This window comes from Salmo salar, chromosome 14, assembly GCF_965601325.2.
Source record: "Salmo salar chromosome 14, fSalSal1, whole genome shotgun sequence".
NCBI lineage: Eukaryota > Metazoa > Chordata > Actinopteri > Salmoniformes > Salmonidae > Salmo > Salmo salar.
In genome coordinates this window covers 18,590,413-18,616,219 of record NC_138304.1, presented here as the reverse complement: position 1 = coordinate 18,616,219, position 25,807 = coordinate 18,590,413, and the positions used below count along the sequence as shown (strand labels likewise).

At 42.6% G+C, this 25,807-nt stretch overlaps 2 protein-coding genes across 10 annotated transcripts in view; both read left to right on the top strand.

Moving 5' to 3' along the window:
* gigyf2 (GRB10 interacting GYF protein 2) overlaps positions 1–15,183 on the top strand; it is a 45,788-nt gene extending 30,605 nt beyond the window's left edge. For all 9 annotated transcript variants that reach the window (XM_082960823.1, XM_082960819.1, XM_082960822.1 and 6 more), the window contains exons 25-28: positions 6,002–6,141; positions 6,349–6,557; positions 13,867–14,017; positions 14,227–15,183. In XM_082960823.1, coding sequence (XP_082816949.1) covers positions 6,002–6,141; positions 6,349–6,557; positions 13,867–14,017; positions 14,227–14,294 — 568 coding nt within the window. In that variant the 3' untranslated portion in view covers positions 14,295–15,183. The remainder of the gene's footprint in view (positions 1–6,001; positions 6,142–6,348; positions 6,558–13,866; positions 14,018–14,226) is intronic.
* Positions 15,184–15,871: 688 nt separating this feature from the next.
* snorc (secondary ossification center associated regulator of chondrocyte maturation) lies at positions 15,872–25,807 on the top strand. Its single transcript, XM_014139590.3, has 3 exons — positions 15,872–16,046; positions 24,049–24,219; positions 24,567–25,807. Exons 1-3 carry the CDS (start codon positions 15,971–15,973, stop codon positions 24,674–24,676), a joined length of 357 nt encoding a protein of 118 aa, XP_013995065.1. The 5' UTR covers positions 15,872–15,970; the 3' UTR covers positions 24,677–25,807.

Sequence of the window (25,807 nt, the reverse complement as noted above, 5' to 3'; positions counted from 1 at the left end):
TCAGAACTAGCATACCCCCCGCAAACCTCCGGTGAATTTACTAAATTACTCACGATAAACGTTCGCAAAAAACATAACAATTATTTTAAGAATTATAGATACAGAACTCCTCTATGCACTCGCTATGTCCGATTTTAAAATAGCTTTTCGGTGAAAGCACATTTTGCAATATTCTAAGTAGATAGCCCGGCATCACAGGGCTAGCTATTTAGACACCCACCAAGTTTAGCCCTCACCAAAGTCAGATTTACTATAAGAAAAATGTTATTACCTTTGCTGTTCTTCGTCAGAATGCACTCCCAGGACTTCTACTTCAATAACAAATGTTGGTTTGGTCCCAAATAATCCATAGTTATGTTCCAACAGCGGCGTTTTGTTCGTGCGTTCAAGACACTATCCGAAGTGTAAATAAGGGTCACGCGCACGGCGCATTTCGTGACAAAAGATTTCTAAATATTTCATTACCGTACTTCGAAGCATGTCAACCGCTGTTTAAAATCAATTTTTATGCCATTTTTCTCATAAAAAAAGCGATAATATTCCGACCGGGAATCTGCAATTAGGTAAACAGACGAAAGAAAATACAGGATGGGGTCGACTCGGGCACGCGCCTAAGCCCTTTGTCCTCTGATCGGCCACTTGGCAAAGGCGATAATGTGTTTCAGCCTGGGGCTGCCTCGATATCGTTCAGCTTTTTCCCGGGCTCTGAGAGCCTATGGGTGCCGTAGGAAGTGTCACGTTACAGCAAAGATCCTAAATGTTCAATAAACAGAGCCAAGAACAACAACACCTTGTCAGACAGGCCACTTCCTGCATGAAATCTTCTCAGGTTTTTGCCTGCCATATGAGTTCTGTTATACTCACAGACACCATTCAAACAGTTTTAGAAACTTTAGGGTGTTTTCTATCCAAAGCCAATAATTATATGCATATTCTAGTTACTGGGCAGGAGTAGTAACCAGATTAAATCGGGTACGTTTTTTATCCGGCCGTGTAAATACTGCCCCCTAGCCCTAACAGGTTAAAATCAATTTTTATGCGATTTTTCTCGTAAAAAAAAACGATAATATTCCGACCGGGAATCTGTGTTTTAGTACAAGAGAGAGAAAATAAAAACATGGGGTCGCCTCGTGCACGCGCCTCAGTCTCATTGTCCTCTGATAGACCACTTACCAAAGGCGCTAATGTTTTTCAGCCAGGGGCTGCCTCGACATCATTCAGCTTTTTCCCGGGTTCTGAGAGCCTATGGGAGCCGTAGGAAGTGTCACGTTACAGCAAAGATCCTAAGTTTTCAATAAAAATAGTCAAGAAGCCCAAGGAATGGTCAGAGAGGGCACTTCCTGTACAGAATCTTCTCAGGTTTTTGCCTGCCATATGAGTTCTGTTATACTCACAGACACGATTCAAACAGTTTTAGAAACTTTAGGGTGTTTTCTATCCAAATCAAACAATTATATGCATATTCTAGTTTCTGGGCAGTAGTAATAACCAGATTAAATCGGGTACGTTTTTTTTATCCGGATGTGAAAATACTGCCCCCTACCCTAGAGAGGTTAAGCATGTGGTGACAGCAGACTGGGATAGGGATTGATTGAATATGTCCGTAAACACACCAGCCAGCTGGTCTGCGCAAGCTATGAGGACGCAGCTAGGGATGCCGTCTGGGCCAGCAGCCTTGCGAGGGTTAACACGTTTAAATATTTTACTCACGTTGGCTGCGGTGAAGGAGAGTCCACAGGTTTTGGTAGCGGGCTGTGTCTTTGGCACTGTATTGTCCTCAAAGCGAGCGAAGAAGTTGTTTAGTTTGTCTTGGAGCAAGACATCGTGGTCCGCGATGGGGCTGGTTTTCTTTTTGTAGTCTGTGATTGACTGTAGACCCTGCCACATTCTCTCGTGTCTGAGCCGTTGAATTGCGACTCTACTTTGTCTCTATACTGACGCTTAGCTTGTTTGATTACCTTGCGGAGGGAATAGCTACACTGTTTGTTTGTATTCGGCCATGTTTCCGGTCGCCTTGCCCTGATTCAAAGCAGTGGTTCACGCTTTCAGTTTTGCGCGAATGCTGCCATCAATCCACGGTTTCTGGTTGGGTAAGATTTTAATAGTCGCTGTTGGTACAACATCACCGATGCACTTGCTAATAAACTCGCTCACCGAATCAGCGTATACATCAATGTTGTTGTTCGATGCTATCCGGAACATATCCCAGTCCACGTGATTGAAGCAATCTTGAAGCGTGGAATCAGATTGGTTGGACCAGCGTTGAACAGACCTGAGTACGGGCGTTTCCAGTTTTAGTTTCTGTCTATAGGCTGGGAGCAACAAAATGGAGTCGTGGTCAGATTTGCCAAAAGGAGGGCGAGGGATGGCGTTGTATGCATTGCTGAAGTTAGAGTAACAATGATCCAGAATTTTCCCAGCCCGGGTCGCGCATTCGATATGCTGATAGAATTTAGGGATTAGCCTTGTTAAAATCCCCAGCTACAATAAATGCAGCCTCAGGATATGTGGTTTACATAGAGTCCAATGAAGTGCTTTCAGGGCCGTCGAGGTGTCTGCTTGGGGGGGATGTACACGACTGTGATTGTAATCGAATAGAATTCTCTTGGTAGATAATGCGGTCGGCATTTGATTGTAAGGAATTCTAGGTCAGGTGAACAAAAGGACTTGAGTTCCTGTATGTTATGATCACACCACGACTCGTTAATCATAAGGCATACACCCCCGCCCTTCTTCTTACCAGAGAGATGTTTGTTTCTGTCGGCGTGATGCGTGAAGAAAACAGGTGGCTCTACCGACTTTGATAACGTTTCCTGAGTGAGCCATGTTTCCGTGAAACAGAATGCTACAATCTCTGATGTCTCTCTGGAAGGCAACCCTTGCTCGTATTTCGTCTACCTTGTTGTCAAGAGACTAAACGTTGGCTAGTAGTATACTCGGGAGCGGTGGGCCCGTCTACGGAGCCTGACCAGAAGACCGCTCCGTCTGCCCCTTCTGCGGCGCTGTTGTTTTGGGTCGCCTGCTGGGATCCAATCCATTGTCCTGGGTGGTGGTCCAAACAGAGGATACGCTTCGGGAAAGTCATATTCCTGGTCGTAATGTTGGTAAGTTGACGTTGTTCTTATATCCAATAGTTCCTCCCGGCTGTACGTAATGAGACTTAAGATTTCCTGGGGTAACAGTGTAAGAAATAATACATAAAAAAACAAAATACTGCAGTTTCCTGAGAACGCGAGGCGGCCATCTGTCGGCGCCGGATGTGGTACATCATATTTTATTAGTCTCCCATTGTTATTGACATCAATGTATGACTAAGTGAAAATTTGACTTACAGATGCAGCCAAATGTGTTTGGCACCCTTGTATCATTTACTTTTTGGCCATTTACATTTTGTTGACACCCTAGCTTATTTTTCAATGTTAGTTTGTGTTTGATGCCAGGGTTAGCCAAGAGATTCTCCACCGCTACCACGGCAACCTCCCGCCCCTAAAGGGGCAGCTGAAAATGTCTCACCTAAGTGACTCATATTTGAGGGTACATTATGCCTGACTGAGCATGGAACACTCCCCAAATTCTGGGATCATTTCTTATCATTATAACACTTATAACACATTATAACACCTCAAATAGTTTCATTGTTCTCATGTACTCCTTGTAAAACATTTCAGAGTAGAGACCTGTATGATTAGTGTTTATTTACATGAGTTGTTGTATTAAGTGAAACTGACAGCTTTTTAGCTACTTTGTAGATATGAAACAGGCAATCATATCAGTCAAAAATATCAAATTCCCAGTTAATGCTACAAAACCAACTTCATGAGAGGTTACATTTTTTAATATTTGACTCAACATTCCATGACGTAGAGTAAGGCATTGTTGGCGGAGTAGATGGATGCAGTTCAATGTATGATTAACATAATTCACCAACACATTTCTTGGCAGTCCAACAACTATTGCAACATGTTGTAAATCATGTTTGCTGCCTCCTGCCATTCAGGATGCTCTGTTTCAGTTTCACTAACTACATTTCCATCCCAATTGTTTTAGGTGATAAAGTCATACCGTATAAAAGAAAACGTGTTTCAACCAAAATTATTTTCCAATCGTTTCGTTCTGAACAAAAGCAAAAAATCAATTGTTCCGTTTCACTGTTCCACCCAGGAAAATAAAGTTCTGAAGCAGTTTATATCGTTCTTTGGCTTTCTCCTTTAACCCCCTAGTGTCAATGTCCGTGCCCCCGTGGAAATCAAATTACCATAAATATATAAAAAAGATACAAATCTGTCAGTTTAATCTAGATCTGTTTTTTTGCGTTGGATGCATCTCAATTCATGTCGCATCTGTGGTGAAAGGTGACGGAGCTAGAGCGGTGTTTGTCAGACCTTGTCAGATCGGTCGTCTCACAAAATCGTCGGTAGCATCCAAACGGTTTGGTCTACAAACTATTATGACTATTATGAGGTTTACACCACTCCAGCCTACGCTTGACATTGTGCATGGTGATCTTAGGCTTGTGTGCGGCTGCTCTGCCATGGAAACCCATTTCATGAAGCTCCTGACGAACAGTTCTTGTGCTGACGTTGCTTCCAGAGGCAGTTTGGAACTCTGTAATGAGTGTTGCAGCCGAGGACAAACTATTTTTATGCGCTTCAGCACTCAGCGGTCCCATTCTGTGAGCTTGTGTGGCCTACCACTTTGCGGCTGAGCCGTTGTTGCTCCTTGATGCTTCCACTTCACAATAACAGCACTTACTGTTGACTGGGGCAGCAGAAATTTGACAAACTGGCTTGTTGGAAAGGTGGCATCCTATGATGGTGCCATGTTGAAAGGCCATTCTGCCAATGTTTGGAGATTGCATGGTGGTGTGCTCGGTTTTATCCACCTGTTTGCAATGGGTGTGGCTGAAATAGCCGAATCCACTAATTTGAAGGGGTGTCCACATACTTTTGTGCGTATAAATAAATGTTTTATATATATATACTAAAAGTTTATCATGACATGCATTGATAATGTCTCCCGAGACAGGAATACATCAGTATTCAATGCACCTGTATTTGACAAGTTGTTCCATAGAGGTGTATAAAGACAAGTAAAACACAAATCTGGTCTCACTTCTCTAATACTATATATACCGTAAATTCCGGACTATAAGCCGCAACTTTTTTCCCAGGCTTTGAACCTCACGGCTTAAACAATGGCGCGGCTAATATATGGATTTTTCCCCGCTTTCAATTTGTCACCCTCATCATGGCAAAGACACGGAGAAATGCATATGATGCAGCTCTCAAGTTGAGGGTGATTGATCTGGCTGTTGGAAAAGGAAATGGAGCTGCTGCACGGGAGCTTGGTCTTAATGAGTCGATGATAAGACGTTGGAAACAGCAGCGTGAGGAATTGACTCAGTGCAAAAAGACAACTAAAGCTTACTGCAAATGTTTTATTTTTTGTTACAAGCTGTGTTTCGTTAAAGCCTATTTATTTTTGTTACAAGCCGTGTTTCGTTAGCCTGTGTAAAGTTCATTTGTTTCAATGTACCGGTAGGCACCTGCGGCTTATAGACATGTGCTGCTTATTTATGTTCAAAATAATATTTTATATATATATATTTATATTTATTATTATTTTTATTTTTTTATTATTATATTATTTTTTTCAGTTGGTGCGGATTATATTCAGGTGCGCTTAATAGTCCGGGAATTACGGTATATTGTGCATGTCATGATAAACTTTCAGTCCAGACCAAGGAGCCCTACTCCCCCATACCACAGGACATTATTTTGAAATATGTGTATTGTGTACTTGTTATTCTCTGAAAATAAGCAAATATTCGTTCACTTCATATGGACTTTCCACAAGTTTGACATTTTTGGGCCCTTACCAGTTTGCATCCCTGAATATGATGAATCACTTATAAATATAATGATGGTTTAACAGGAAGTCTTTAAAGTTTTGGGGCCAGTGTATCTAATTGTGTGTGTATGTGTGGTAACTGTGTGAGCAGCAGTCGGGCCAATAAGAAGGTGGAGGAGGAGGAGAAGCTGCTGAAGTTGTTCCAGGGGGTTAATAAGAGCCAGCAGGATGGCTTCATGCAGTGGTGTGAGCAGACCCTGCACACCCTCAACACCGCCAACAACCTGGATGGTGAGTATATAATATACGCACACACACCACCAACAACCTAGATGCGTCCGAAATGGCACCCCCTATTCCTTGGACCCTGGTCAAAAATGGTGCACTATATAGGGAAAGGGTGTCAATTCAGACGCACCCTAAAGATACCTTGAACCTAAAGTAACGTTGACTGTGTGTGATCCCACCTTTAAAACTCACCCGGCCCTCTTCCTCTAGTCCCGACATTTGCGTCTTTCCTGAAGGAGGTGGACAGTCCGTACGAGGTGCACGACTACGTGCGCGCCTACTTGGGGGACACGTCCGAGGCTAAGGAGTTTGCCAAGCAGTTCCTGGAACGCCGTGCCAAGCAGAAGGCCAACCAACAGAAAGAGCCCCAGGCCCCACAGAACCAGCAGCCGACTCTCAAACAGCGACAGCAACAACAGGTGAGAGAAACATGGCACAGCAGTTCATTGGTAAACTCGGGTGTAGCTATCTTGTAGTAACCAAACGAGACAAAAACGGAGAAGGAACTTCCTGATTTTGTCCAAAAGAAACTCGTTTTTTTTGCAATCTGTTTTCCATTGCAAAACCTTTTGGCGTTGTTGTAGTCTATAGTTGTATGATAATCGATTGGACTTATTGCGCTTTTCAAAGCGCTTTAAACAGTAGGGGGATGCTCACCTCATCCACCACCAATAGTTGAACTATCTAGTGTTGTCACGTTGGTAATATTTTATTATCGATAGAAGGTCAAGTAACGCGATACAACCGGGGAAACATTTCAGATATGCCTGGCATCCTGTTCACCTTGTCCCCTGACACTTGTTCACATATTTTCTTAACATGATGCTCATGTGCTATACAACACCTGTCACTGATATTCACATTTCTACTCAATACAACACATATTACTTTACACTGTTCACTTTATAATAGAATACTGCATAGAATGGCTAATTTGCTCATATTTGCAAAGGCCTACCTTTGATTTGGCTGGAAGAATGGAGGAAGGAATATATACTGAACACAAATATAAATGCCACATGCATTTTTACGGAGTTACAGTTCATATAAGGAAATCAGTCAATTGGGGCGCCAGGCCCAGCCAATCAGTGAGTTTTCTTCCCCTACAAAAGGGCTTTATTACAGACAGAAATACTCCTCAGTTTAATCAGCTGTCCAGGTGGCTGGTCTCAGACAATCCCGCAGGTGAAGAAGCCGGATATGGAGGTTCTGGGCTGGCGTGGTTACACATCGTCTGCGTTTTGAGGCCGGTTGGACGTACTTCCAAATTCTCTAAAACAACATTGGAGGCGCCTTATGGTAGAATGAACATTAAATTATCTGGCAACAACTCTGGTGGTGAAATGATATCCAACTATGTTCGCGCTGCTCCAATGTATCACAGAAGACTGATCAGGGTCTCCATCCACCCTCGCCATCACAGCTAAATTATATTTTAAAATCTGATGGAGGATTAGATGTGCATGAAGAGCGGACCGAGAGAAGCAGGTGAGGGAGGGCTGGAAGGGGATGCGGCTGGCAGATTACAGCTGTCAAGGTTGTGCGCTACTGGTGGAGAAGTCAGGTGCAGGAGAGCAGAGAGTTGTGAACAGGCACACACTTTATTTTAGGCAGAGGCAATAAAACAGACAGACGCCACTGCGTCAAAACCTCCAGCCAAAGGTAAAAGTGCAAGGCGCGAAACAGTCACAAAAATGATAAAATGTTTTACAATAAACATCCTTCGTGGAAAAAACACGGAATAACTGGGAAAAACCCAGCCTGGCGCGTACACACAACACGTAACAAAAACCAATTTCACACAAAGACATGGGGGGGGGGGGGGGGTGGAAACAGAGGAATAAATACATGCAGTGTGATTGGGAATGTAAACCAGGTGTGCAGGGGACAAAACAAATGGAACAATGAAAAATGGAGCAGCGATGGCTAGAAAGCTGGTGACGTCGACCACCACCCGAACAAGGAGAGGAGCCGACTTCGGCGGAAGTCGTGACAACAGCTGCCACACGTAATATGCGCATGGAAGTGAAGTGTAAGTTATTGGACCAGCGTGTAAAAGAGACTAGTATTGCCAAAGCAGCAGCTAATCTTCCTGGGGTCCAGCAAAATTAAGGCAGTTTATACAATTTTAAAACATTACAATACATTCATAGATTTCACAACACACTGTGTGCCCTCGGGCCCATACTCCACCACTACCACATATCTACAGTACTAAATCTGTGTATGTATAGTGTGTATGTTATCGTGTGTGTGTGTGCGCCATTGTTTGTGTTGCTTCACAGTCCCCGCTGTTCCATAAGGTGTTTTTTTTTTTATCTGTTTTTTTAAATCTAATTTTACTGCTTGCGTCAGTTACTTGATGTGGAATAGAGTTCCATGTAGTCATGGCTCTGTGTGGTACTGTGCGCCTCCCATAGTCAGTTCTGGTCTTGGGGACTGTGAAGAGACCTATTGTGGCATGTCTTGCGGGGTATGCATGGGTGTCCGAGCTGGGTGTTAAGTATCCCTATATTTCTGTTATTACGGGGCTATCACTCAGTCAAGAGTGCGCCTGCGCAGGGAGTCTTGTCGTTGATGGATTTAGCCTAGAGTGGAATGGCTACCTTGTAGTGTGTTCATACGGTACAGTCAACTTTGTTAAACTGGAACCTTGTCGTTGTGTCATTTCGAGTTAACACTGGTAGCAGAGGATGGCTAATAACTACAATGTGCCACCTCGCTTCGACGAGAAGAGGTCGTACGAAAGTTGGAAAAATGAACTTGTAATCTGGACACGGGTTACTAATCTGGATGCGATAAAGCAAGCACTTGCGGTGGTATTATCGCTCGAGGAAAGAGCGAGAGATACAGCACTGGAAATATCCGTTGAGGAATTGAACAAGGATGATGGTATGGAACTTTGATCAGAGCACTGGATTCTTTGTTTCTTAAAGAAGAGAAAGACCGTGCCTACGAGGCATATTCACACTTTGACAGTGTTACGAGAGATATTTCGGTTGCAATGACAGCCTACATCATTGATTTCGAACAGAGGTACAATAGGATGCGCAAGTACCACGTGGTTCTCCCGGATGCAGTGTTAGCTTTCAAGTTGCTAGATACTGCCTGTCTAGTTGGTAGGGAGAAACAGTTGGCTTTGACTGCTTGTACTGTACTGACTTTTGCATCAATGAAGTCGGCACTAAAAATTATTTTTGGTGAAAAGACGTCTGTCGCGCCAATAACAGATGGATTGCAAGTGAGTGACGCAGCATATTACAGTGAGCAGCAGAGAAAAGGCGCCAACAAGTCACGTTCTCAAGACAACCAGAAGGGGGCGCCAGTTCCCGGAACAAATCCACTGGACAAATATGGAAGGAGATCAAAGTGTGCTATTTGTCAAAGCACTTACCATTGGGTTAAAGACTGTCCTCATAAAAATGAACAAGTTAAACTAACAGAGGAAAATGTAAACACAGATATAGAGCAGTGTAACATTACACTGTTTTCAAATGAATCTGATACTGAGGTTTTTATAGTTGAATCCTTAGGATCTGCTGTGATTGATACTGCATGTACACGGACAGAGTGTGGTGCAAAATGGCTTGATAGCTATGTCAGTGAACTAAATATGAAAGAAGTACAAAATATGATTGACACACCAAGCAACAGAGCTTTCAAATTTGGAGATGGGAGAATTGTCCATTCTACCAAGAGTTAAGATACCAGCAAAAATTGGTCAGACTAAGTGTCACATTGAAACAGAGGTGGTCCCTACAGATATCCCCTTACTATTAAGCAAAGCTTCCCTCAAGAAGGCAGGGGCTGTACTAGACATAAAACATGACAAGGCAGTGATGTTTAAACAACCAGTGATTCTTGAACTTACTACCTCAGGCCACTATTGTGTAAACATTTTAGACAAAGACATCACACAGAGTCCATGCAAAAATGAGATACTGATGGACACAGAGCACATGGAGATTCTGACAGTCACAGAGAACATGAACACAAAATAAAAAGACAAAGTATTGTTAAAGCTTCACAAACAGTTTGGACATGCCACAGTTGACAGACTTCAAAGTTACTCAGCAATTCAGGGAATAATGATGAGAGTATTTCCATTCTACAGCAGATAGTTAACAGTTGTGAGACATGTCAAAAATACAGTAAGCCTAAGCCCAAACCAGCTGTTGGTTTGCCACTGGCTTCCAAGTACAATGAAACAGTGGCTGTAGATCAACATGAGTTAGGACCAAGTGTGTGGTACCTTCACATAATCCACCACTTCACACGCTTCAGCGCTGGAAGCATTGTGAATACAAAGAAACCCAGTGACATCGTCAGGCACTTCATTCATCCCTGGATATGTGTCCATGGCCCACCCCAGAAATTGTACAGTGACAATGGAGGAGAATTCAATAATAATGAAATAAGAGAAATGGCAGAGAACTTCAACATGGAAGTAAAGACAACTGCTGCATACAGTCCATGGAGCAATGGACTTGTGGAGAGACACAATCAAACACTCACAGAGATCATGCTGAAAGTGAAGCAAGACAATGGATGTGAGTGGAACACAGCCCTAGATTGGGCTTTGATGGCAAAAAACTCAATGCCCAATGTTCATGGTTACAGCCCATACCAACTAGTGTTCGGGCAGAACCCTAATCTTCCCTCTGTACTGGTTGACAAGCCACCAGCACTAGAAGGGGCCAGTGTGAGTGCATGGGTGGGACAGCACCTTTCAGCACTACATGCAGCGAGAAAAGCGTTCACTGAAGCAGAGTGCTCAGAATTCGCAGTGCTCTGCGGAAACAGCTACGACCCACCGATGAGAAGTACGAAACTGGAGACAAAGTGTACTACAAACGAGTTGACTGTCAAGAGTGGAAGGGACCGGGAGTAGTCATTGGCCAAGATGGTGTGGTGATATTTGTGAGGCACGGAGGCATCATTGTCAGGGTGCATCACTCAAGATTGCGTAAAGTAAATGATCAACAAGATAGAGGGGCTGTTGCTGAGAATGTCTCCTAATGAAAATGACAAAAAGGACACAGTAACAGACACAAACCTACCAGATGTCGCATCGAATGATATGGACACTGAAACTGACACAGGAAATGGAGCAGAGACCTTCAAACATGCCACAGATAATACTGTTGAGCGTTCAAATGAGGAAAACATTCAACATCAGCCACGTGTTAAGAGAACATGGTTGTTCCAATCTGAAAACTGGACAAACTGTTAAATACATGGACAGAGAAGTGGTATTCCACATACTGCAACCGTCATTGGACGAGCAGGAAAAGCCAAAGGAAAACACCAGAACTGGTACAACTTGCAGTACTCTGAACCAGCTACACTTTCTGGTACAACAGGGTCAGCTGACCTGTCACTTGTAGATAATCTCAGAATTGAACCAATAGAAAATCGAGATAAACAGTGACATTCAAAATGATGATGTACTTGAAACAAAGGACGTGTCATTTGACTCAGCTAAGCTAGATGAGCTCAGTAATTGGAGGAAAAATTGAGTGTTTGAGGAAGTCAAAGACATTGACCAAAAATGTGTCTCAACAAGGTGGGTGTGTACCCTTAAAGAGTCCTTAACTGGAATAGTGCCTAAAGCACGTCTAGTGGCTAGAGGTTTTGAGGAGCTGGCTGCTAAACAACTCCCAAAAGACTCACCGACATGCGCCTCAGAGTCACTCAGATTGCTAATGTCTGTGATCTGTCAGAAAAAAAAATGAAACTTAATTCCATAAACATCAAATTTGCATTTTTGCAGGGAACAGAGCTGTCAAGGGACATTCACATCCGACCTCCGCCTGAAGCTAAAAGCGAAGGAACACTGTGGAAACTAAAAAAGTGTGTGTATGGACTGGCAGATGCATCACTCTACTGGTACAACAAAGTCAAGGCAACAATGCTGAATACAGTTGGAAAAATGTCACAAGTGGATCCTGCAGTCTTCTATTGGCTTGATCAAGACTGCAATGTGACTGGAGTACTTGCCTGTCATGTTGATGACTTTATCTGGGGTGGCTCACAGACCTTTGCTACAAATGTGATTCCACACCTCAAAGCTTTTTACCAGGTCGACTACAAAGGAACAGCTTTCTGACTAAAAAAGCCGCATCCGGTCTTGTGCTCCTACGGGCTCTCAGTAATGGAAAGTGGCAGCTTGAGTAATACAAATAAAAACTGTCACTCAACCCATTTGTAATGGGGAACTTGAATAATACTTGGACATTTAATTATGTTGTTGATGTTTTATTTGTCTTTAAAGAAAAGGGGGAGATTGTTAAAACATGAACTTAAGTATCCCTATATTTCTGTTATTACGGGGCTATCACTCAGTCAAGAGTGCGCCTGCGCAGGGAGTCTTGTCGTTGATGGACTTAGCCTAGAGTGGAATGGCTACCTTGTAGTGTGTTCATACGGTACAGTCAACTTTGTTAAACTGGAACCTTGTCGTTGTGTCATTTCGAGTTAACACTGTGTGCCAGTAGTTTAGACCGGCAGCTCGGTGCATTCAACTTGTCAATACCTCTCATAAATAAAAGTAGTGATGAAATCAATCTGTCCTCCACTTTCAGCCAGAAGAGATTGACATGCATATTATTAATATTAGCTCTCTGTGTACATCCAAGGGCCAGCCGTGCTGCCCTGTTCTGAGCCATTTTGCCATTTTAACTTATTCCTTGCCACCCACTCTTAAACCAACTGCAGCTCTTTGTTGATTGTTGCAGTCATTTCAGTCACTGTATAGTGTTGTCATCCGCATGCATAGAAACTCTGGCTTTACTTAGTCAGTGGCGTGTCGTTAGTAAAAATGTTAAAAAGCAAGGGGAAAAAACAGCTAAACAGAATTCCTCATTCTAACTGGATAATATTTGATAGGCTTCCATTAAAGAACACCCTCTGTTCTGTTAGACAAGTAACTCTGTATCCACATTATAGCAGGGGGTGTAAAGCCATAACACACATGTTTTTCCAGCAGCAGACTATGATCAATAATGTCAAAAGCTGCACTGAAGTCTAACAAGACAGCCCCCACAATCATTTTATCATCAATTTCTCTCAGCCGATCATCATTTGTGTAAGTGCTGTGTTTGTTGAGTGTCATCTGATTCAATAAATGAAGGAGCCGAGTTGGCTTTTTTTCTCCAAATTTCATTTAAGGTGCCCCAAAGCTTTTTAATATCATTCTTTATATAATTTCTTTGTTTCATTTCTTTTTATTTAGTTTAGTCACATGATTTCTTAATTTGCAGTTCTTTTGCCAATCAGTTGGGCTGCCAGACTTAATTGCCATACCTTTTGCCTCATCCCTCTCAACCATACAATTTTTCAATTCCTCATCAATCTAAGGGGATTTAACAGTTTTTACAGTCCTTTTCTTAATGGGTGCGTGCTTATTAGTAGCTGGAATAAGTAGTTTCGTAAATGCGTCAAGTGCAGCTTCTGGTTGCTCCTCATTACACACCACAGACCAGCAAATATTCTTTACATCAACATATGAATCGCTTCAAAACGTCTTGTATGACCTCTTATACACTATTGGCCCGGCCTTTGGAACTTTGGTTTTCCTAGATATGGCTATTATTATATGTAACGATAATTAGTATTAAAAAATGCTGGGATCATATGTATTATGACGTTTTGGTACCGGTATACTGTGCAACACCACTAGTTAGTAATTATCTCACCCCTCATTTCCCCTGTGACTCCATTTCCCAGGATTCAGTGTGGGGCGTGAGCGGGACGGGCTCTCAGTCTCGGTACCAGTCGAACCACACAAGCCTCCAGCAGCAGGCACGTTTCGAGACCGTCACCTCAGGGAAGAAGAAGAAAAAGCAGAAGATGGTCCGGGCAGACCCCAGCCTGCTAGGTGAGGACAAATACAATTATGCATTTTTTGAAGGAGTTAAGAGTATGACAGTAATTTGTTATTGTATCACCTTCATTCCTATATCACCACTTGTAATTGATACAGCTTTAACCTGGCAACTCACAGCATCAGTTGATAAGAAGTGCTCTATCGTTTAACTGTTTGACATTGACTATAACGCAACTTTTCCTGTTCTCTCCTCTCCCCAGGTTTTTCTGTGAACGCGGCATCTGAGAGGTTGAATATGGGCGAGATAGAGACGGTGGAGGACTTTTAAAGGGACCGCTCTGCCGCCACTGACTCAATCCGTTTTGAACAACTGTCATTTTACCCGCCCACGCGTTCCGTCCCCCACCTCCCAATCCCTTTACTTTTCTTTTTTGAAAATGCATCCTCTTTCTGTTCTGTTTAAGTTAATTTAATGTTTGTCATTGGAAGCTGGGGATGCTTTCCAGTGCCAAAGGAGCCCAACCCCAAAAAACATCCCTAATGAGTATTTTGCCCTATGGGAGACCGGGAGAAGGCTAATGACGCAGCCAGACAATCAAACGGAACATTCACACAATGAAACATTGAATGAACTGAACAAAAAAATCTATGAATTGAAATCTGACTTCTCTCGGAGAAGAGAGCCGAGCTAAGGGGATGAGGAGGATGTGGATGTCTCTCCCCGTCTATGGTTGGCTGTTTAGTTCCCTCCTAGTCGCTGGTGTCTGAAAGTACCCAAAAGAGAGGCCATTTCCTGATGCAATCATCTACCCATGGAATTTTTTAACGCGTGGACATAAGGGTGGGGATGCGGGGGGATTTTCGGTGAAAAAAAATTGGCATTTATAACCCTTTTTGTTTTTTATTTATTGAAAGTTTTTCCTCCCCCTTCCATTTTGTTAAATTTTCCCTCCTCACTCCTGTTTTCTGCCAGTTGTTTGTGGATGATGGTTGCATTGTAGGAGCTAAGGATGTGTGCCCGCTGATGTCCTGTTTTAAGGACATGTTCGAAAGTTCCAAGTAGTTATCCATTTCTTGTAAAATACTAGGCTGTTTAAAGAATAAACTTTCAATTCTGCATCTGTATTATAATATATGAAAATGATGAACTACTGGAGTCATACTTTTCTATTGCGGTATGAAATAAAACAGTCTCTTGTGTGGGCTGTTCACACCTCTGTCTTTTGTATGAATGAACAACTTCAAAATACTGAAAGTGTATCATTTTGCCTTCTTGCCTGCACAATGTTTGTACTCCCAACCCCCTCTGATGCTGATGCACTGTAGACAGATAAAAAAAAAAAAAAACATTGAAACTTTTTAGGAAATGTGTTATCCTGTGTAAGATTCAAAGTTGTGTATTTATCTCATCCCAGTCACTGAGTTCAAATACTACTCTAATCCACCTCTGGTGAAGCAAAGCTCATATCTTCTCACAACCTATAGCTATCTCCAAGTGGCAACCTGACCCCCCCCCCCATAACCTCTTACCAGTACCACAGATAATACTACCCCCAATACGAACTTTTGTGAAAAAATACCTGAGTCTGTATCGATGATGTCTACCAACTGGAAGGCATGGGACGATGGACTGAGAGGCCTGGGAAGGTGTTGGGATGGTGAGTTTTCCTCTCCACGTAGAAGTTTCCCGTAGGTAGATCTAGGATCAGCGTACCCTGCCCCAGTCCTAACCCTAACTGTTCAGGTGGAAACGGTTTAACTAACCTTTTAATCAGCATCTACGGGTATTTCCTTGTTTTTCTGAGGAGTATGAAGTGGGTGGACCCTCATCCGAGGTGTTGACAAAGTCTGCACTGTCCAGACACTTCTGTCTCCATACACAGTCCCTCCTCCCCCTCTTTCACCTCTCTTCCCCCTTTTCCTTCGCTCCAGCCCTCACGAGCCCATGCTTCAGGAGCTCTGGAGACTCCCAGTCCAGTCATCCTCCTCACAGACACAGGAAACATGGCCAACTGCAGCAGCGTCTCCAGACTCGTCCTCATGGCCCTCCTCGGCCTCTGGGTAGCCACCCTCCACTCAGGTAAGCTCCCTGCCGGACAGTGTCTCCCCTGGTTTTCCTTGTATTAGTCATGGGAAGGAGTATAATATATGATACATACGTCTATTTGGTCTTTACGTTTCGAATATCCCAAGTCTGAATGCATCAAAAAGTTCACACTACGGTAAATGTATTTATTACAATGTTATGAGTGTTTAGACATTGCCTTTAGACATCACCGCAAGAGGACAAGGGTTGGAAAGATTGAAGGGACAAGGGTAGAACACTGGTTTGGTTGTTTAGTCATCTGTAGAGATGTGGATTAGAAATAAGTGGGTGTGCTTGTGAAAAACAGACTCAAGATTTGCCACCAGAAATGCAGGGGTTGTTGGAAAGTTGAAAGGGAAAAATATACTCCCTGCTTTTTCTTTTGCTCCAACAAGCACATCAACAAGTAGTCTAAATATGACGTGCAATTTCAGTGGCATTCAAATTTTATTCAAATCGACGTTCTACTTTATTTCAGTGGACAAATAATCAGAATATTCTAGGGTTTTTTTCCTGAATGTTTCTCATTTCAGTGGACATTGGGTAAGTATGGTCATATTTAGCTGTGCTCAAGGTGTGTGTGTGTACGTGTCATTTCCCCCCACTATTGACCTAGAGGCCCTGTTGCGAGAGGCCTTGCACTCTAAATGATGCAGTTGTTGGCGAAAAGGGACATTTAGAGACTGAAAGCTAGTCTTTGACGAACACAGTGACTCACTTGCTTTCATAATACCTCATGTTTTAGAACCTTTCTGAAACAGAATATTGGCTCAATCTGGATGTGGTTTCACTCTGCCAGGTGTCGGCAACCTTTTCTATGTGCTTCTTTATAAGGTTTTGTCATTTTTATAGAGAAAATTGTTAAATGTGAGAGGAGCTTATCAAAGTAAAGCTCACAGCTGACATTTTAATTACTTGCACTGAGGAAATGGTTAAAAATGACAGCAAGTACTTGGAATTTATTTGATGTCCCTCTTAACAGTGTAAGAGTTTTTTTTGTTTTTTTACAAGAACCGCAAGAGGACACTCTGTGGGTGTGGTCTTCCAGCGAAGGCTGATTCTGTATGTTGATCAGCAGGAAGTCTCACCCTCTCGTTTAGTTTTTCTCTATTTCCCCTTGTTTTTCTTTCAATCTTTCTCCCTCTGCTTTCTCCATTTCTCTTTCTCTCTCCCTCCATGTCTCTAGCTCTATATCCCTCCCATTTCTTTGTCTATTTTTCTTTCTAGTTCTCTCTCGGGTTTACCTCTTCCTCTCTCATTTACTTCTCTCTCTTTCTCCCTTCAATTCGCTCTTGTTCTCCTACTCTCACACTTAAGTGATAAGCCTAAGGAGAGGCATGGGAATGAAGGGGATTCCACAAAGCTGAGGATTGTGAGGGCCTTAGGAAAGCAGTACTGAAGGCCCTACGGGTCAGGGCAAGGGTTAAAGCCATAGCAAGCCACCAGAAACATGCCACTTTTTCCTCCAAACAATGACCTGTGCACAACTGTCAGTAATCAGTGAGTGGAACATTGAAAGCAGTGTGCTTGAGACGACAATGTCTTGTCGTTGAGTCTAACGCTAGAATGATAGTTACACACCTAAAGGATTTTTAGGTTGAGCTGGTTGGTTTGATGAAATCTTCCCCCAAACGGTGACCTGTACAACACTGTTGCTTGGCATGCCCCAGGACAATGTTTTTTTATTTATTTTTATTTTACCTTAACTAGGCAAGTCAGTTAAGAACAAATTCTTATTTTCAATGACGGAACAGTGGGTTAACTGCCTTGTTCAGGGGCAGAACAACAGTTTTGTACCTTGTCAGCTCGGGGATTCGATCTTGCAACCTTTCGGTTACTAGTCCAGCGCTCTAACCACTAGGCTACTCTGCCGCCCCGTTTTTGTGACCAGGCTGAGCTTTTGACATCAATGTCATGCCGGAGAATGTAGCGCTAGGATGGCGTTGTCTATCGCTAGAATGATTTGTTACACACCTGTATCATCGTAGGATGAGCTGGATGGTTTGATAGAGGTTTGGTAGACAAGTGTTGAGGTGTTACTGAGCTCACCGTTTCTTTTATCTACGTTTACATGATCATGATGTTCAGTTTAGCATTTCAACTTGGGACCTTGTGCATTGTCTCTTTTTAAAACTGCACTTCCATTTATGATTTGTTCTTTTGATAATTTTGTATTTCCTGTAACAATGATATGTCTATGGTCTCACAAGCATAAGATTCAGTATCAGCACCACCACAATCTGTATTTGATAAGATCAGCAAATCTCAAAGATAACCCATGAGTGATGTGAATGAAGTCGTTTTGCACCCACGTGACTTCTTTCATGGCCGGAACACAAGCTGTTAACTAAACCGTTTCCACCAAATCTTCCTTTTCTCATTTTTATTTCTGCTCTGACTCCTGACCTATCCAGCTCGTTCTTCTCTTAGTGGTCACGAAGAAAAGAAGACGAGGAAAGAAAAACAGTATTTGGACCCAAACAAAAGTACTCCTGTTCTCCCCTTCCAGAGAACCAAGCCCTCATCTTTTAGTGGTCGTGGAAGGGAAGTCAATAAGGACAGAAAGCTGTTTAGAATTATTTGGACGCAGCCATAGTACACTGCCTCTGTACTGACCTCATCTGTGTTTCAAGTTGTATTAGTCGTATGTACAGTTGAAGTCGGAAGTTTACGTACATTGAGGTTGGAGTCATTAAAACTCGTTTTTCAACCACTCCACAAATTTCTTGTTAACAAATTATAGTTTTGGCAAGTCGGTTAGGACATCTACTTTGTAATTTTTCCAACAATTGTTTAGACAGATTATTTCACTTACCTGTGGATGTATTTCAAGGCCTACCTTCAAACTCAGTGCCACTTTGCTTGACATCATGGGAAAATCAAAAGAAATCAGCAAAGACCTCAGGGAAAAAAATTGTAGACCTCCACAAGTCTGGTTCATCCTTGGGAGCAATTTCCAAATGCCTGAAGGTACCACATTCATCTGTACAAACAATAGTACGCAAGTATAAACACCATGGGACCACGCAGCTGTCATACCGCTCAGGAAGGAGACGTGTTCTGTCTCCTAGAGATGAATGTACTTTGGTGCGAAAAGTGCAAATCAATCCGAGAACAACAGCAAAGGACCTTGTGAAGATGCTGGAGGAAACCAGTACAAAAGTATCTATATCCACAGTAAAATGAGTCCTATATCGACATAACCTGAAAGGCCGCTCAGCAAGGAAGAAGGCACTGCTCCAAAACCGCCATAAAAAAAAAAAGCCACACTACAGTTTGCAATTGCACATGGGGACAAAGATTGTACTTTTTGGAAAAATGTCCTCTGGTCTGATGAAACAAAAATATAACTGTTTGGCCATAATGACCATCGTTATGTTTGGAGGAAAAAGGGGGAGGCTTGCAAGCCGAAGAATACCATCCCAACCGTGAAGCACGGGGGTGGCAGCATCATGTTGTGGGGGGTGCTTTGCTGCAGGAGGGACTGGTGCACTTCCCAAAATAGATGGCATCTTGAGGAAGAAAATTATGTGGATATATTGAAGCAACATCTCAAGACATCAGTCAGGAAGTTAAAGCTTGGTCACAAATGGGTCTTCCAAATGGACACTGACCCCAAGCATACTTCCAAAGTTGTGGCAAAATGGCTTAAGGACAACAATGTCAAGGTATTGGAGTGGCCATCACAAAGCTCTGACCTCAATCCGATAGACAATTTGTGGACACACCTGAAAAAGCTTATGCGAGCCAGGAAGCCTACAAACCTGACTCAGATACACCAGCTCTGTCAGGAGGAATGGGCCAAAATTCACCCAACTTATTGTGGGAAGGCTACCTGAAACGTTTGACCAAAGTTAAGCAATATAAAGGCAATGCTACCAAATACTAATTGAGTGTATGTAAACTTCTGACCCACTGGGAATGTGATGAAATAAATAAAAGCTGAAAGAAATCATTTTCTCTACTATTATTCTGACATTTCACATTCTTAAAATAAAGTAGTGATACTAACTGACCTAAGACAGGGAAGTTTGACTAGGATTAAATGTCAGGAATTGTGAAACTTAATTTAAATGTATTTGGCTAAAGTGTATGTAAACTTCCGACTTCAACTGTACAGGATACAGATGGTATACATTGTCCAATTACATGCTTAGTTTCATGTTCCTTCTCAACAATACAACAACAATAAGAAATAGTAAAAGATCATTTGAACACAAGGTAAATGGCTCAGTAGAATATAATACATTTTTTAGCATAAGTATAATACAGGAAGGCACAATTTATAGTCCAATATTTATACTATAATGTATTTATAGTCCAGTGATCATTGAAGTAAAGTACACAAGAAAAGGAAGCTGTTTTACAGTAATGGGACACAGCCATTGTGCACCTTCCTGGCCAACTTGTGGCCTTTACCAGCCTACAGGTGGTGACGAGAGGTCTGCTATAAATTCTGAACCTCACAAACAAACAGGATATTTGTAGCTATCGCCCTGTGTTTTGTCAGAAGGGGTGTGGAGCAAACCCCCACCTGGGAGGCAGTCAAAGGGGTGAGGCGAGGACACGGGCACAGGCAATGCCCCTTTTGGAGGTGGGCACAGCCGCAGGACTAGGTGCCCGGGCAGTGTGGTGTTCACATACACCCGTTTGCAAGCTCTGTCATCTCTCCAGGCTGTGTGAAATCCTGACTGGACTGGAGAGGTCAAAGCCACCAACGTCTGTCTTTGTTTTTAGTGTCTGAGATCAGCCTTTTCCTAATGTCTGTGGTTCGTTGACATGTCTAGGTCACACTACAGTAGCTCACAGGGAGAAGAGGCACATAAGACTGAGATGGCACGTTCCGTCATCATGGGTTTTCAGTGAGGTAGACTTCGGATGTGAGGCAGATTAGCTGTGTAGGTTAGTGGAGTTTGGACCTGTTCCTCTGGGCGAATGAGACATGGAGGGATGCCCTAGCTTAACTGCAAAACCATGGAAATGTTCACATAATGTCAATGAGTGACAGAGAGCCTATGGGCTTACTCATACTAGATGTGATACCCATGTTAGTGTCTTGTCACAGATTGGTTGTGTGTAGACCAAGGTAGAAGGGTTTGGTAGACTGGTATTACCTGAAACCGGTAGCGAGAACACCTTTGGAAACTGTGTCATGAGAATAGATGCAGCTCAGTGTTGATCTGTGGAAGATGAAAGACAGAGGATTCAGCTGGTCAATGGTAGCGCTGCGGTCAAATCTGGGAGCCATTACTGGAAATTACGGAGAAGCAAATTTCTCCTGCCCTCCTTGATGAGGCAAACAAACACCAACGGAAAAAAACATCACAGCGCTTTTTTTCTCTCTCCCCGTCTTCATTAAACAAAGCTGTCCAAGGAGGCACAGCCTTTTTACACACACACAGACTATTTGATAAACAACCTTGTTTGACGTCCAGTGCCCGGCCATTCTAGGGGCTGGGGCTACTGTAGGTTTGGGGCTGGCTGGCCGTTACCGGTTAGAGCCTGCCTCTACTGCAGCCTTGCAGCCGCCCTCCCTGAACGCACAAGCTGCCTTTTGTGCCATGGGCTGAAGGCCTCATTGATTGCAGGGCTGGCCAGAGGCCCAGGGCTCTGTACCTGCAGCCAGCCCCTGCACAGGAAGCCACATGCTAACACGAGTCAACACACGCAGCAGAAATACTCACCCCACCCGCTTGCCCGACCTATACCCCGCCTGGGTAAAGGCCGCAGTACACAGGCCATCACTGAACTCTGAAAATCTCCAAACCAAGCATTCCCACTCACCATAGCTAATACCTTTTATTTGATCATCTTGAAAATGCACAACCAAATGTATCAGTTCAAAAGATTGTCTGAGTACAGACCGGAGTACACAGGCCATCATCAACAGGGTTATCTATCACGAGTTTGTGTGTTGTTGGAATTATAAGTCGTAATGATGGGCCACAATGGACATAAGTTGTTGGACATTATTCTGTGTTTATCGTTGGTAGTTGGAATTGAATGTTCTAATGCGGGAGACAATCTTTTGAAGTGATGTTTTTGGTTATGCGTATTTTCAAGATCACTTATTAGCTATGGTGAGTGGGAATGTTTTGGTTGGGAGATTTCAGTAAGGTTATGAAGTTTCGAGTAGGTGTCTTCATAGCTGGAAGGTAAATGTCTGTTGTAAATAGCCTAGGTGTAAATATGTTTGAATGGTTTTGTTGGTATGTGAAGCGTGAGCTTGAGTGGGTTCAGTGAGTGAATGGGTGGGCTTGTGTGTGCATCATACGTGTGTGTGTGTGTGTGTGGACGGTTTGTTTTTCTTTGGAGATTGGGATCGAATATTCCCCGTTCCGTAGATTCATAAAAGCACGGTCGCTCAGCTGTGCGCTTAAAGGGGAACGGTGGTTTACAGTTAGTTAGCCGGCATTCTAAATCCTAGTGTTTCCATTGCCCTTTAACACAAGCCATCGGGGGACACAGTGTTTCATGTTGCAGTTTAGTCAATTTAATTGGCCGTATCCAGAATCCACTCTTAGTACTCTTGAGCCTTCCCTTCTACTGGGGTAGCGCGAGAGACAGCTTTTGTTTTAAGAGATCTGGATTCCATGGGTACTATGAAGGTGTGAAAAGTCACATACCACCTCAATGCTAGGACCTGTGGAATGTAGGTGAGAGGAGTGAGAGACGCAGGAGAGACTGAGGGGAGATGAAGGGTGGAGAGAAGAGCGAGGTGTGCGGCGGAGTTGAGCGAGCACACAGTGGAGGCTACCTGTACTGTGTACAGATAGTGCTGATCCCCCTACAAAGACTTCCTTTCAGGGTCTAAGGCTGCTAGCAGAGCAGCACAGAAAGCTAATAATTGTTCCACCAATTCTGTGTCTTTTGAGAAGTGTAACATGGGTAAAAAAACAAACAATTTCACCGCCATTTGAATATTCTGTCATAGAGCACACGTTCAGCTTCGTAAGAAATGATTTCCCTTTTCGAGAGGTTAAATAATACAATTACTGTAGTAAGTGCCAAATAAAGTAACAGGGTTGACTATTTGTTTCTCAAATCCCCCTGTGAGAGTGGGAATGGAAGCTTGTGTGCAACAGGGAGTGGCAAATGAATGCAAGCTTCACAAACCAAATTACATTGTTAACATTTTTTCAGCCTGTCTATCTATGGGTAACAGGGTTGACTTGTTATTCTTGAACCGCTCAGTTTTCCACCACAAAACACCAGGAAATGGTAGAACCAGCTCATCTGAAATCAGTCTTCCGAAATGACTTTTGTCAAAGTAACAAAATATCTAGGGCTTTACAATGATGGTGAAACTTGGAGACATTTTGGGATTAAGTGGGTCAAAATCTTCCTCGGAGTGATAGGGTTGACGGAGGGACTTGTCAAAATGCAGATTTATTGAATTTTCCGTGTTCTATATAAAAGGGCACGTCATTTAATATCATGAATTTAAATATTGATGCACAATTTCTACTTAAAATATCAGAGACGCAAAAAATAGGAACTATTTTCGTGGAATGAACCACTAGCTTAGCATCTTTCCACTGCAGCGTCAAAGACCAGGGCTAACATATAGCTCTGTAAGTACTCTTGCTTACACTCACAGCTCTGTCCCTCACATTAACAGCCGCCTCACCAGCAAAGCTACTCCTTAGACAAACTATTACGTGTAATATAACATTTCTCATTTTCAGTTCACACTTACCTCAGGGTTGGTTTTTTATATAACTAATAGTATCTGAATAGCTGAAACTGAAAGTGTAGGGAGTTGCATGTATGACTGAGCTTGTTGAGTTATCCCCAGGGAAATGTTTTGTTGAACCAGTTAGTCCCATTGAGGTCAGAATGTCTGTTTTCCAATGGACTCATGTTTTCCACACTTTTGCACTACAAATATGTACAAAATGCTACATTTAAACAGTTATAGACTCTTTAACTATTTGAACAAGCCCAAATTGTAAACACACACACACACACACTGTTGCACTGCTGTTGTTCACAGAGACTGTGGCAGACCCCACACCTACTTTACAAGGGGACAACCAGGACACGCTGTCCGGAGAGGGGGCATATGAAGTCACCACCAAAGACCCCTTCCAGGATATGACAGAGAGTGTGTTGACCTTCGAGTACGAGGACACCACCCACTCGCAGGCCGTGGACGAGGAGGAAAGTGAGACATTTCCCATCACCAGTTAAATAATATAGAAATGTTATTCATATAAAGAATTTGGGTTATACCCAGAGGATTTAGAAAAGAGTATATTCCGCAAACATTTGCATGTGAAGAGCCATTGGCCAAAGCTCACTGGTCAGGTTATTTATGTCTGTAAATCCACACCACAACCCCTGAATTGGTAATAAACCATACCATTGTAATGTGTATCGAGACTGTGATGATGCACTTGAAATCAAATTCGACCTTGACTTGACAATCCTACTTTATACTCGAGTGTCAGGTTGGTGGCCTAACCTCTGACCTTTGCTTGTTGTGTGTTCTCTGTGTGCCCCTGTATCCAGGTGTTCTGGGCCCTGGCGCCATCACAGCCATCGTCATCGCAGTCGTCCTGGGGGCTTCAGTCCTCCTCGCCCTCATCGTCATCACACTCAGGAAGTTTACTGCTTCCTAGAGCCACTTCCTCCTCTTTCTTTCAATCTCTCTTTCACTTTGTCACTTCCATTCATCTATCTTTATTGTTTTTCCCGTTCTCTAAATTTTCTCACGTTCACTCCGTTTCCCTTATACACACATTGTGAAAGTGAAACCCTCTACAACTCTGGATGCTATAATGGTATGTGGCAGGTCCCTTTGGCCTTGAAGAGCAACTGACAATGAAATATCTTCAGACTCTAGCTACTATAATCATTCTGTTCTTGTTGGCGCACATGTCCACTATTACATGCTGGTAGTTAGGAAGTTAGGATTTGCCCCTAAGAGGACATTCGAGACTGGCAGGTTCTTCCAGTGTAAAGTCATAGCTTTAATACGATTGAATAGTGAAAAATAAAATCCCTTTTTATTTACTTTACTTGTAATGATCTGTAGTTGATAATTGTGTGCCCAAATGTTTTGTGGAGCTTTGATTTTGTTTTTGCTGATCTTTGTAGAAGGGATTTTTTTTCTGCCGGTTGTGTTGTGTGTTGCTTGTATCCTGTCTCCGTTTGTGCATGAACGGGTGTGATGAGAGTGTCTTTGTGAAGATGAATCCACCATGTTCATTACGTTACTGAGTGCCTACACATTTGGTTAAAAGTTAAGTGTTATTGACAGTAGAATGAAAAATAAAATGATTTACCAAATGTACTATACAGAATTCACTTGTATGATCAAATGTTATTTGGAATGATCATATCTCATGAGAATATTTTCACAATGCACACAATGTGCTACCTTGTATTGGCAAGTAGTTTTTTTATTTAAGAAACGTTTGCCATTTTCCATTGGAACAAATATATTGATAGTGACCCAAAATTATAATATTTTAAGATAAATGCTGGCGTCGTCAATAAATAAACAAACAGGGTAATTTGTTTGTTTTTACCTGCAAAGCAAATATTAACCTTGCGTATAAAACGACAGAATGACTGTGTTTTTGGGGGGGATTGATGGGAAGCATTGTATAATATTTAGATTCTCTCTGTATTGCTCTTGCGTTTTACCAATCAACTAACTAATACTTATGTAAAACAAATATTCTTTAAGGTAATATCACCTGTTTGAACTATGTTTTATATTGTATAAATCACTTCCTACAACCAAA